General features: G+C 34.1%; 1 protein-coding gene across 2 annotated transcripts; it reads right to left on the bottom strand.

Moving 5' to 3' along the window:
* Positions 1-2,559: 2,559 nt before the first annotated feature.
* On the bottom strand, positions 2,560-9,849 carry LOC119506190 (olfactory receptor 2T8-like). Of its 2 annotated transcripts, XM_037799166.1 has the most exons (4): positions 9,616-9,849; positions 8,463-8,572; positions 7,337-7,424; positions 2,560-3,545 (listed from the first exon to the last, which is right to left on the bottom strand). In XM_037799166.1, exon 4 carries the CDS (start codon positions 3,525-3,527, stop codon positions 2,589-2,591), a length of 939 nt encoding a protein of 312 aa, XP_037655094.1. In that variant the 5' UTR covers positions 3,528-3,545; positions 7,337-7,424; positions 8,463-8,572; positions 9,616-9,849; the 3' UTR covers positions 2,560-2,588. The 2 variants fall into 2 exon arrangements, with proteins under 2 accessions (XP_037655094.1, XP_037655095.1); XM_037799167.1 differs by lacking the exons at positions 8,463-8,572; positions 9,616-9,849 and having other exon boundaries at positions 7,337-7,510.
* Between the last annotated feature and the right edge of the window lie 2,982 nt (positions 9,850-12,831).

Here is a 12,831-nt window from a genome sequence, read left to right as displayed (position 1 = left end):
GTTGCTTCCTGTCTCCAGGATTGTCTTTAATTTTTAGACTATTTTCCTACAAGGCTCTTATATATATTTGTGAATTAATATCTGTAACTGAATCTACTTTGTCATGTTACCATTTTCACACATCATGAGTTTTCACTATTTGTTAATACTTTCAGAGACAATTGGGCAGAAAAATCATTGATTTGGTATAGATATTTCACATAAATTTACAATTATGTCACATTGAAATTAAAGTAATTGGATATTTTACCCCTAATTTGGATGGCCACACATCCATTATTATGTAGCGAATGCTCTAATTATCTGTTACTGTATATTTCTTAGAATAAAATAGAAAAAGCTTAAATTGATTTTTTCCTTTAAAATTTTAATAACAGGTTCACTAGTAGAAGATGCAGACATACATGATGGTTTGAATTGTAATAAAAATTTCTGAAGTTTTTCTTTTTTGGGGGGGTTTGTTTTTGTTTTAAGAAAAGAATGTTTGTACCCATGGGTTTAACATTTCTGCCATGCTGTTGGGTTTCATTTTCCCTATGAAAGTTGAATGGTTTCATTGTTCTTTTCTTTTTGACCAAAGTTTAGTCCTTAACTCCAAAGATTTGGTTTAAACATTTAGTGATAACCTTAAGATTTTGGTACATTTTCTCATTAGAGATGATATGCTATTAGGGAATATAAGATTATAAGTGATTCTCTTGTTAATTGAAAGTTATTTCACATGACATGGATTGATATAGCTTTCATTATTTTCCAAACTACAAAATGTTAACTTTTAGTACTTTTAAAGTAAGAATCTGAATTTTTTTTGAAAAGGACATGGATCATGCTTGCAATTATGTGGCAAGAGAGATATGCAGATATCACCATTTGGTATCTTAATCAATTAACATATAAAAGGCACGGTTCCAGGTGACCATGTAGTTGATATTTAAGAACATTTTTCAAAGCTAGGTATGATGAGATGGGTAGAGTGAATGAGAAACTTTGGGAAGAAAAGGATAAGCTCAGGTTTTCAAATTCCCTTTGCAAACTCTGCAAAAATGATATGAAAAATTATATATCTGCTTGCAAGAAAACTTATCTCCTGTTGCCATAGGGCTGATATTTCTGAAAACAAAGTACAACCTTCAACCATGAGTGGCTCACTTACAAGAAAACTGAAATCCCATACTTGCAGGTTATCTGTTTTTAAAGCAAAGGCTTTGATTGAGAATTAATGTGGTCCTCAAATGTTGAATGAAAACATCTGGACAGATCCTGATGAGTTCAGTTAGGGGGTATTGAAGCCCTAAATTCTCTGAATCTCCGTTGCCAGCAGAAATAGTCCTTCTACCCCTGTCTAAGCTAACCCTACTTCTATCTGAAGACAAGGTAATTTACCCTGATGGAGTTGCTTCGCAAGATACTGCTAAGTCATTTCAGGAACAACCCCACACTGCCCATCTCTGCTTCTAGACCTATAACTAGATTTAAGCCCCAGCTGTTTACAAAGAATGAGGCTCAAATTATAACCCATTATGAGGTGCACTGCATACCAAAAGAACTGTGCAATTTTTCCAATTTTTTTACTAGCAAAATCTGGGTAATACACACTGGAATGGGTATTAAGGATATGGAATAGTAGTTGAAAGATCACAAAGTTTAATCACACCTAATTTTAAATACTACTGAGTCCACTAGAATTCCTAAAATGAACAAGGTTTACAGCCATCAGCACTGCTGACAATGTCAAGAAATTAAAACTTACATTCATGGATGATGGAGTGTAAAATTGTACAACCAATTTGAAAACTTTTATTTAACTTAGTCATACCTCAGCCAAGAGAAATAACTTACAATCAAAACAAGGAGGTTATAGCAGATTTAGTTATAATGACCCCAAACTGACAATGGCCAACATGTGAGTCAAAAACATAATGGATATGTATACAAAAATACATCTATAGAATGGCACAGTATCAAGTAATAAAAGTGAATAAAACTCTGGATATAGTATGCAGGGATAAAGTTGAGTGAATGAAGCAAGAAATGCAAAATTTAGTTTCTGTTCCAATGAAATTTTAGAATTGCCTGGATTAAAGCATGTTGATAAAAATTATACCAGTAGGTGCACAGGACCTTGGATGTTTCACTGGAAAAGAGCATGAGGATTATTTCTGAAGGAACAGACATTTTGTCTTTTGATAGTAGATGTGAGTTATATGAGTGTATGTACTTCTCAAGACTTGTTAACAGTAACAGTATGTCTTTGATGTGAGTATTTTAATAAGAGTAAACTATACATCATATCAAAAAGTCAGCAATTAATCCTCAAAATTGCTTGACTACTTAGTTAATTCTTTCAAGAAATATTTACTGTGATATAGGGTGTTGAACATTTTACAAAGTGGGTGTGATTTACAGATGTTGATTCTTCCACAATTTGCAAATGAGACTGAATGAGACCAAAATATGAATGTTGGTACATATTTCCAAAAAGATAGATAAATAATATATAGATATAAATGCATACAATGTTATGCATTCACTCTGAGATATCACACACGGTCACTTTGGATAGCCTTCAAAATTGGGACAAATCAATCTTACTCATGAGTTAAGGCAATACACTGATACATACATTTCTGTAAGGCTTCCTTGACCTCATTGTTCCTCAGACTGTAGATGAGGGGGTTCAAAGCAGGGGTGATGATAGTATAAAAAGCTGACACAATCTTATCATGGTTTGCTGACCTGTAGGTTTTGGGTCTCATGTAAATAAAAATTGCAGCTCCATAAAAGAGTCCCACCACAGCCAAATGTGATGAGCAGGTGGCAAAAGCTTTCTTGCGGGCTTTTGTAGATCTCATTTGGAGAACAGCAGCTAAGATGAGACTGTAGGAAGTCAGGATCAAGGAGATTGGGACCAGAAGCATTAACACACAGCATATGTACATGGCATACTCAAAGACAGATGTGTCAGCACAAGCCAGGCGCAACAGTGTGGGTGGCTCACAGAAGAAATGATCAATCTCATGTGATTTGCAAAAAGGGAAGCTCAGGGTAGCAGCAGCCTGCATAAACCCATCAGCTGCTCCCAGAAACCAAGACCCCAATGTCATTCTCAGGCACAATTGCCAGCTCATGAGGATGGAATACCTCAGAGGGTGACATATAGCCACATAGCGGTCATAGGACATGGCTGCCAGGAGGAAGGACTCTCCACCATCCAAGGTGAGGAAGAGAATGATCTGTAGCCCACAGCCAGCAGGGGAGATGAACTTATTTCCAGTCAAGTAGTCAGCAGCCATTTTGGGCACAATGGTGAAAACCAGCATCATGTCCATGAGGGAGAGCTGGCTCAGTAGAAAGTACATGGGTGTGTGAAGGTGGCGGTCCTGGTGAATCAGGAAGATCATGAGGGAATTCCCAATCAGAGAGTTGAAGACAACTGTCAGCATCAACACAAAGAGGAAGAGGTGGGCTCCTGTGTTGTTAAAGAGTCCTAGAAGAATAAAATCTGATGTGTGGTTTCCGTTTTCCATGATTTAACAGGAGTAATGCTGTAAATAAAAAAATATAGTTAAGACAGTTTACCAGGGGCTAGTGTTTGGTGGAATGGGGAGTATTCAAAAACGAAACACAATTTCTGTTAGGGCAGATGAAAATTTTGGGAATTAGATGGTGGTTATGGTAGCACAATTTTGTGAATGTAATTAACATCACTGGATTGTACATATGAAAGTAGTTAAAATGGGAAATATTGTGTTGACTATATATTACCAAATTAAAATGTTTTAAACATTTAAAAAGGGGAATTTTCAGATTTTACAATGCTCCATTGGAATTACTTATGTCTTGAAAAATCACTAGGATGAATATCATGAAACTAATATCACATCCTTCATTTGCCATTTGCTAAATGTTTTCATACTTACAAGATTTCCATGAGAAGTAGTCTTCAGGGTGAGTAGTGATTAAATGATACAATGAAGAAAAACAATAAAACTCTTGTTAAACTCCCATTTCTATGTAAATATCATTTAGCTGTTTCAGATACCAAAACATATGGACAGGAGAAATGATTTCCAGAATTACTAATTTATATTTGTGCTTGCCATACATCATTTGTAGTTAATATTCTTAGAAACAAATTAATCTAATGTTTTTGAGTACATAAAAGCTAGGTACTTGACAATTCAGTTATACATCTTCAGTTATGCAATTCAGTTATGCATATAAAAACACGTTGAGACCTACCAAAATCATGTAATTTTTCCAGACAGGGATTAATCCTGCAAGGATATTTTTCTTTCCAAAGAAAGGACTTATTTTCTTAGATATAAAACCTGGGTGTACTGTGTCTGCATATAGAAATAAAACTTAATTTGGAAATGTTTGTAAATTTAGTTTGATTTCAGAGTTATACTCCAAAAACAAAAATGACTTTCTTAGACTCTTTTCCCTATAATGAAAGACTACAATATCAACTGCACACTTTCATTTGACGTCAATCTGTACTATACCGTGAGACTGTTTCCCCACACAGTCACAAAAATAAATACATTTCAATAGGCAAAATTGAAGCAAACAAAACAAACACAAGTATATTAATTTTAATTGAATTGCATGCCATATCTTTGCACATAAACATGTTGAGATAATGAATCAGAAACAAGGATAGTTTACTCTTTCACTCCCCAAAACTTTAAAAAAAAGGAAAAATAATTAAAGCTATTAAAATAGATAGAAATCCCCTATAGCTGGTAAATGGTGGAGAAAGCATATGAAGACTACATTGTTTTACTGTTTAAAATTTACTCCTTTCATCTTCTTTGTCTTCTGTTTCCTCACATCTCCTGGCCTTGCCATGTTCTACCGTGTTCTCAGCAAAAAACACCCTAACTTATTGAATGGTGGAAGAAGATTCATACATTATCAGAGAAATGTGATTTTTTGTTGTATCTAAATAAAGTCCAATTTTTGTTCAGTTGTAATTCAAAAGTGTCCCTGACTAGATTTGCTCTACAATGGAACCCTCACTTTACACCTCTGTAGTGCAGGCTGTAGACATGCATATTCATTCATGAGGAAGGGAAGAATATCCTCTGATTGCCACCCAAATGTTAACATGAATTATATATAACATTCACCCAAGTTCAATAAGTATGAATTTATTTGCATAGTCATTATTTTCCTATGCCTCAAGTTCATTAGTGAAAATAAAATTGTACATAAATGTCTCCCTTTGTATTTAAACATATGTATAATACATATTTACATGATATATATTAATGTTATATATTTACAGAAGACAATAGTTTTAATTATAGTCTCATTATTGTAAGATGACATAAAATGAATTCCAGATATTTGAAGTGAGTTATTTAAAACCATACCTTACATAGAGTAAAAATGCTCAACTGGAGGGACGTCCTCTAGAGTCTAGACAATGCATAGTTTTTCACTGAAACAAACATTTATTTTCCTACACTATTGATGAAAAATGTTCTCTAGGAAAGATCACTGTATCAGAAAATAAGTTTGGTATCATTTCATTTGGCTGATCATTTACATGGTGCGGCAAGAATGAGAATTTTCCATAGAAGCAACCTTATTTGCCTATGTTGAAGTTCTATGAGGAATCTCAAATTGGACTTTAAAAGCCCCTAAAACTCATGAAACTATAATTTGGGCCAATTCCTCTCTCTTAAGCTGTCAAAATAGCCTAATATCTTGGGTCTTCTTGAAAGTGACCTTTCCATAGTCACAAATAATGACCATTAACCTATGGACCAGTACAAGGTCAGTTTTCCTACAAGGGTTTTCTATGTATTGTCTTCAGAAAGCTAACCTAAGTTCCTTAAAAGTGGTTCATCATATTTGAATCTATAGGTCATAAATGAGAATTATTTTTATTGCCATCAGTTATCTAGAATTTACTCTATTGGAAAATGAGTTTCATAGAATCAGAATCAGATGTCCCTGTAGAGTGTTTTCTGTAGTCTAGACAAAGCCTAATCTTCCAAGTGTCCTTGCATGTAATCCTATGTATGAATCCTCATTGCATCAAAGGTTTCTGCAACAAATTCTACTAAAGAACAAGCAAAAGAGTACAAATTCACTTATATTAGGTTACCTACTTAGGAATTAATATTCTTAGGTAAGATTTTTAAAAGTATAATTCAAATATTCAGAAGGGCATAGAGTTGTGACCATAAAATTGTTAGTATATAAAGAGATTTAGAATAATTTAGTATTTAGTATTTAGATTTAGTATTCCTGAGAATTTGCATGTGCATATCTATGAGTTTCTACATCATACATTTCCATGATATTCCACAATGGAGAATCAGCAATATTAATAGATACATAGATAAGCAATCAGATGGCTACTTTGATAGAATATAAAGAAACTGTTGACTAGAGTGCTTGAATTTTGGTTTAGAATGTGGTGGATGTATTCCACTTCATTGAATAAGAAAACTGAAGAGAGTTTGGGGTCAAAACTAGATCCAATTCTAACTCTTTCACATTCTAGTTATTAGTGATTGTAACTCTCAGAGGCTGTACCTTATGAATAAGATGGTTACAAAGAGATGTGGATTTTTACAAGGTATATATGAGATAATACATAGTGACTATTTAACAGATGTCTGAGCAAGTTACCATTGAACAGTTGCTGTGAATTCTCCCATCTTCATCATCAACATTGTCATCACTATCAACATAACCACCCTTGTTTTTACTCACAAACTTGTCACCCAATAAGGTTATACAGTGATGTAGTTTTCACAATTTCCCCATACACACCACACCCTTTTGATTCTCACAAAAGCTCTTTCAGGTTGCTAGTGATGATGATTGCACTGGAAGTTTATTGGTATTTGTAGAAAGCATAAAATAACAATTAAAACCAAATGGTAAAAAGACAAAACACTGTAAGTTGATGCAATTTGTCTTTAGAGAAAAGTGAACAACAGTGAAACATTCACTAGTCCTTTGATTGCCTGCATTATATCCAGAAGTCATCTTTTACATTTAGAAAGATTTCATTTCTCCACAAAATGGTTATTTTAGCCATTCTGATTCTACCTTCATATAAGTTCCATTTTTATATTTTCATATAAATCTCAAAGTATAAATTCAATCTTTATAATATCCAGGTATTTAATTAGAAAGAGAGAATTCATATAAGGCAAATAGCAAGTAAGAAGCAGCAATAAGATAACCATAGATGCCATGAACTCCTTGTGACTCTGGAGAAAAATAAATGCTGGTAGAAAACAGGAAATTATACCCTCGACACAACTGTTAATGAGGATTGGAACCCTTAAGTGTTAGATGTATTCACCTCATTTTCTGCATTATTCTGAGTGATTGAGTTAAAGCTGACTCCAGGGTGTTTCTGCAGTATCTCTTCCAGTGAGCTGATCTCCTTTCTGATCAAGATAGCACATATATGAGTTACTTCATACATACTTTCTGCCTGTAGTACATACTCTAAGATTTCTGTCAAATAGTGTTGAAAAATGCAACCAATGACCCTCCAACTGCACTTCAAAATTCCAATTCTGAACTGCACCATCTTTTACATAGACTATGCTACTCATTTCTTAAACTGATCACATTAAATCCAGAATCATTTCAACAGAGACAGTGATCCACACTGCCAAAAGATCAACACAAAGACAAATGCATGTGTGATCACTTCACATGCCTGCGTGAAAACACTTGTATTCCTGGAGAATACAAATCAATGCTCCTAGCCCTTATTAAAGTGTTCTCCACTTGGCTGAACTCTTCCCCATCTCCAAAGGTTTTATCAAATCTTACACAATATTGCTTCTCTTCCATTATAAATACTATTTATTCTTTGAACTCTCCTTAAATAAAATTGTTTTCTGTAAATTTATTTTTCTTAAATTATAGGCAAACAATTTACTCTTGAACTTGAGGTTACATTTTAGTTTAGATAAAATTCCTTGAGATATTTTACCACACACTATTATAATGATTTTCCAAGTGACCATGTTTCCATGAATACACTATCTGGGAAGCCAGAGCTTTATTCACCAAAAATTGAGGAAATTAGATCATAGATAAAATCAACCATTCACTATATTTTCAAAATCACTGCTTTTAAACATCATTTCAACATGTGTAATAACATGTTTCAGGTTTAAAAGATCTTCATGTGTTGAAAAGTGTACAATTCATCATGGAGCCCTTTTATTTTTAACTTTTAACATTTTATATATATATGTGTATATATATAATATATCATGTATGTGTACTTTTATCAAATAATATTTTGCTCTAAAATTCTGATGTTTGAAGAGATTCCTGAATTTATCAATGGCTTATGCTAATACTTTAAAAATGGAAATTCTTAATTAACTTTAGTGAATGTTCATTTAACCACTGGGAGAAAATCTCTTTTCTTAAGTGATAAATAAAAATAGCAATAGGATTAGTACCTTTTAATTGCTTTCCAGTTTCCCAACTCACTGCTTTGGTTAGCTGACATCAGTCCTACAGCCACCACATGCTCAAAGTCATTTTCTGAGTAAACTTCCTCGGTATTTTTCTGCAAACATACATATTCATTACTCATCCCTGCACCTGACATTCTAGATACCATCATGGAAACTTTGTAGCATCCAGGATTCGAGCACTCATTACCTAGAGATTGTTTCTGTTACTTGTTTTGTTTTTGTTCTCTTGGGAATGTCAACTGAGACTTGTGCAATGTAGAGTAAGTCATTAATAATACGGAATGGCCTCAGGCCAAGATTGATGGGGATCATTGATTTATTTTTCTGGATGTTTTTACATGTGTTAAAGGTAAGTTCATTGAGGGAAAGAAGTACATATATGCATTCATATCTATCTCTATAACTCTCCATGTAACTAAAGCACCTATACATCTATATATTTATTATCTATATATATAAATCTATGTCTATATCAATATTTATATGTATGCATGCATCAGCTTGACAGAAATTCTTAAAATATCCTACAACTTGGTAGTTATATTTAATTTCTTTGGGCATTACCTATTTTCACATTTTTCCATTTTGTTGACAATATCCTTTTATTTAATACACTACATTATTTTATCATTAGAATAGGTAGTGGAGAAGACGGTGTTATTCACTTCAGTGGAATAATATTTAGAAAATATTTAATAATGCTTTTATGTGTGTGCTTACAGATAATATGTTAAATGCTATTAGAGTTCTCATGGTCTCCAGTAACTGAATTAATGACATATGCCACTTTCGGGGTAACGCTGGGCCAGTTTAAAAGTTCTTTGCTTTTAAACAGTTTTGAAAATATTTTAATTTTAAAAATTCTTTGGAAAGACCTAAAAGTCAAAGTGCACAGATTTTGAAAAACCTGACCTTTGAAGATTCGGTGTTTCTTTTCAAGAATAAAAAAAAGTTAAACACACACACACACAAATCTGCCTTTGAATATAAAAGCGGGCCTGTTACATTTTGCTAATGCTGCCTTTTCGCAAAACACCAAAAATGGATCGACATTTATAAAGGATTTTTTTTGTTACAAAGTTACAGTCTTAAGGCCATATAATGCCCAAGGTCAAAGGCATCAATGATAAGTTACCTTTACTGGCAAATGTCTGTTGGCATCTGGAAAACCGCTGTTAGCTGGGAAGATGTGTGGCTGGTGTCTGCTTGCTCCCGGGTTGCATTGCAAAATGGCATTCTCCAAAATGTTGCTCTTGGGGCATTTTGTCTGTGCTTAGCTGCAGTTCCCCTTCAAAATGTTGCTCTCAGATGCTTTGAACTCCTTCTGTCTGTGAATTCCTTTATATGACTCCAGTGATCCAATTAACACCTACCCTGAAAAGGTGGGGTAACACCTCCATGGAAATTATCCAATCAAATCTTTCACTCACAGTTGATTGAGTCACACCTCTGTGGAAACAATGAGAGGATTCCAACCTAATTAACACTAATATATCTGCCACCACAAGATTATATCAAAGAATATGGCTTTTGGCAGGACATAATATATCAAATCTAGCCCAGGGCCCATGTGTATCAGACTCAGGAAGCATTATTTATATCATTTTAGAGGACAAAATAAATTTTTGATGGAGGAGCTAAGAACCCTTATTTGCTTTGAAGAAAATTTCCACAGGAAAGTAAGTGATTTCACCCCCTGCCTCACAGGTAACCTTTTGGGTCATTAGTGTAGGTAGACGGACTCGGGGATTTTAAACCCAGGTACTATGGCCAGGATTTCAAAACAGAATCATCCTCAGTAACTCATAATGAGGAATGTACAGGGCAGCTGCCGAGGGATAAGTCCTGAAGGGTCTGCACTTAGAGAAGTACTGAGTGAGCCCCTCACAGCCTCTACCCCACCCCAGAAAACTCAAGGAATGAAGGGTTCCTGGAATCACTGATTTCCCCGGATCCCATAGAAGAATATGGGAAGTGAGAACAGTGTATCTCTCCAGGAGACAGCACAAGCATTGAGCATTCCATGGTGCACTGGCATTTAGTTTTTCCTGAAATAGGAGACAAGTATGTAGAATTTATATAATGAACACTGAGCTTTTTATTTTTTCAGTCTTCTGTGGTCAGTAAAACAAGAAATTGTTCATTAAATCATAAAGCTCCTTAACTGAATAATCAAACTTAATTATGCTGATTGAACTGCAACCCAGTAGCCTTGATTTTTGAAGATGAGTGTATAACTATGTAGCTTACATGATGTGACTGTGTGATTGTGAAAACCTTGTGGGTCACACTCCCTTTATCCTAGTATGGACAGAAGTGTAGAAAAATGGGGACAAAAATTAAATGAAAAGTAGGGGAAGATGGGGGGATATGGGATGTTTTAGGTGTTCTTTTTTAATATTATTTTTATTATGTTTTTTGGAGTAATAAAAATGTTCAGAAATTGATTGTGGTGATGAATGCACAACTATGATGATACTGTGAACAACTGATTGCACACTGGATTATTATATTGTTTGCGAATATATCTCAATAAAACTGAATTAAAGAAAAGAAAACCCATTCTATGATATAACAATACAAGGTAGAGTTAGCAAACATTTATATCAAAAATTTTGTTAAATATCTGCATACAATAAAAGAAAAATATCCTTGTGCTTACCTTAATAAGACATGGATAGTGCCCTGCCCACTATAAATTCATGTGTATGTGTTGAGACATATTTTGCTAATTAATTGTGAGAGTCAACATTGAAAAGATTTAATTTCTCTGCTAAATCCCAGTATTTTTTGATGGGAACTTAGCAAGTTGATTCTAATAATTTTGTAGAGATATGAAAGTCAAAGATCAGACAAAATATGATTTGAGGAGAAACTATTTTGAAAGAAGAACAGATAATCAAATCTTGAACATATGAAGAACAAAAGATGACACTATTGATCATTAAAATTTAGTGATTCAGGAAAGAACAACTAACAATTGATGATTTCTCTATATTGTGTGATTATGTGATATATTTTAGAAATAATAGTATACATGAGAGCACAGGTAAAGGATCCAGTAGAATGTATGCTTTCAAGGATGATTAAGTCAATGACCTCAACTTAACTTTGAAAATGTGAGAAATATGAATCATTTGATCAGAGAACTTTATTTGAGGATAGTTGGTGCAGAATTCCAGATACAAGCAGTTGCATAACTGAAGGCATGAAGAATTGAACATGTAATCACTTCTTCAGAGAACTGCATTCACTTTAGCCTGAAGAAAAATGAAATTTTAGGAAGAGAATGCCTGGATATGGTCTTGGAGTTGTAGAAATGGCTGTTAAAAGCAAGAATTATGTACTGTACAAACAAAAGTGGTATCATTAAAATTTCTTTTAATTAGATCAGTCCAGGAGATATTTCAAGTAAGTCTGGCTTTAAAGTGAGAAATAAGAGTAAAAGAATTGTGCTGTGATGTCCTGGTATCACAATCATCTCCAGATTCCACCAGCTGTGAGAACATACAGCTGCTGGAAACTTCCACAAGAAAGCTCCGTCTCCAGAAATCTGAATTCTGCAGGGCCCTTGAAATGGAAAAAAGGGGAGAACATTCAGACTTCGCCACATTTCTGCTGCCATACATTTTTCATTTCTGAAATGAAGGGATGGTCTTAGTACCCAGCTCTGGGTCCCAATTGGCCATTGGCCTTAGAAGCATCAAAACTTATGTTTCCATAACAGGTATCCTGGAGTTATCTGGGTGAATCCTAGGGATTCACAATGTCTGTCATGCCAAGGGTTTCTCTCTTCTGCTTCCATTCATGGTTTACATCCAAATAGGTGAGTATGAAATCTTTGCAGCCTAACCAGATGAGAAATCAATTTTTTTCTACTTTTTCTAAGCCCCAAACTTACTTCCCCACACACTATGTCTAAATCTAACTTCTGACATATTCTTATATTTCATTCATAAAGACCCACCTACATGGATGCTGAGGGGATCAGCAGAAAGGGTAGAAGACATATGCTATACTTTTTGAATCTGAACTCTGTGCACATGCCTTAGAAAAAACTTCAATATCTATTATTTAACCAAAATAATCATTTTCCTGCCTGACTTATAGCTATTGCTGAAGCATCCATCCTAGGCTCTGCATTAGACTCTTTGTCCCAGAATTAATTTGCAATTTGATTACTCAAAGGCAGCACAAAGCAAACACAAAGTATGACATGAAAATATACAGTTGTTTGTTTCAAACTTTACTTTATCATTTCAATTAATTTCTTATCTGTCTTTAAGCCAGGAATGTAACTTTTCTTAATTTTTATACATGACTGAATTATCATAAACCTGTATTTTGGAGA

This window comes from Choloepus didactylus, chromosome 11, assembly GCF_015220235.1.
Source record: "Choloepus didactylus isolate mChoDid1 chromosome 11, mChoDid1.pri, whole genome shotgun sequence".
NCBI lineage: Eukaryota > Metazoa > Chordata > Mammalia > Pilosa > Megalonychidae > Choloepus > Choloepus didactylus.
The sequence above is the reverse complement of the archived record's forward strand: the minus strand, read 5'-3'. Positions and strand labels throughout refer to the sequence as shown.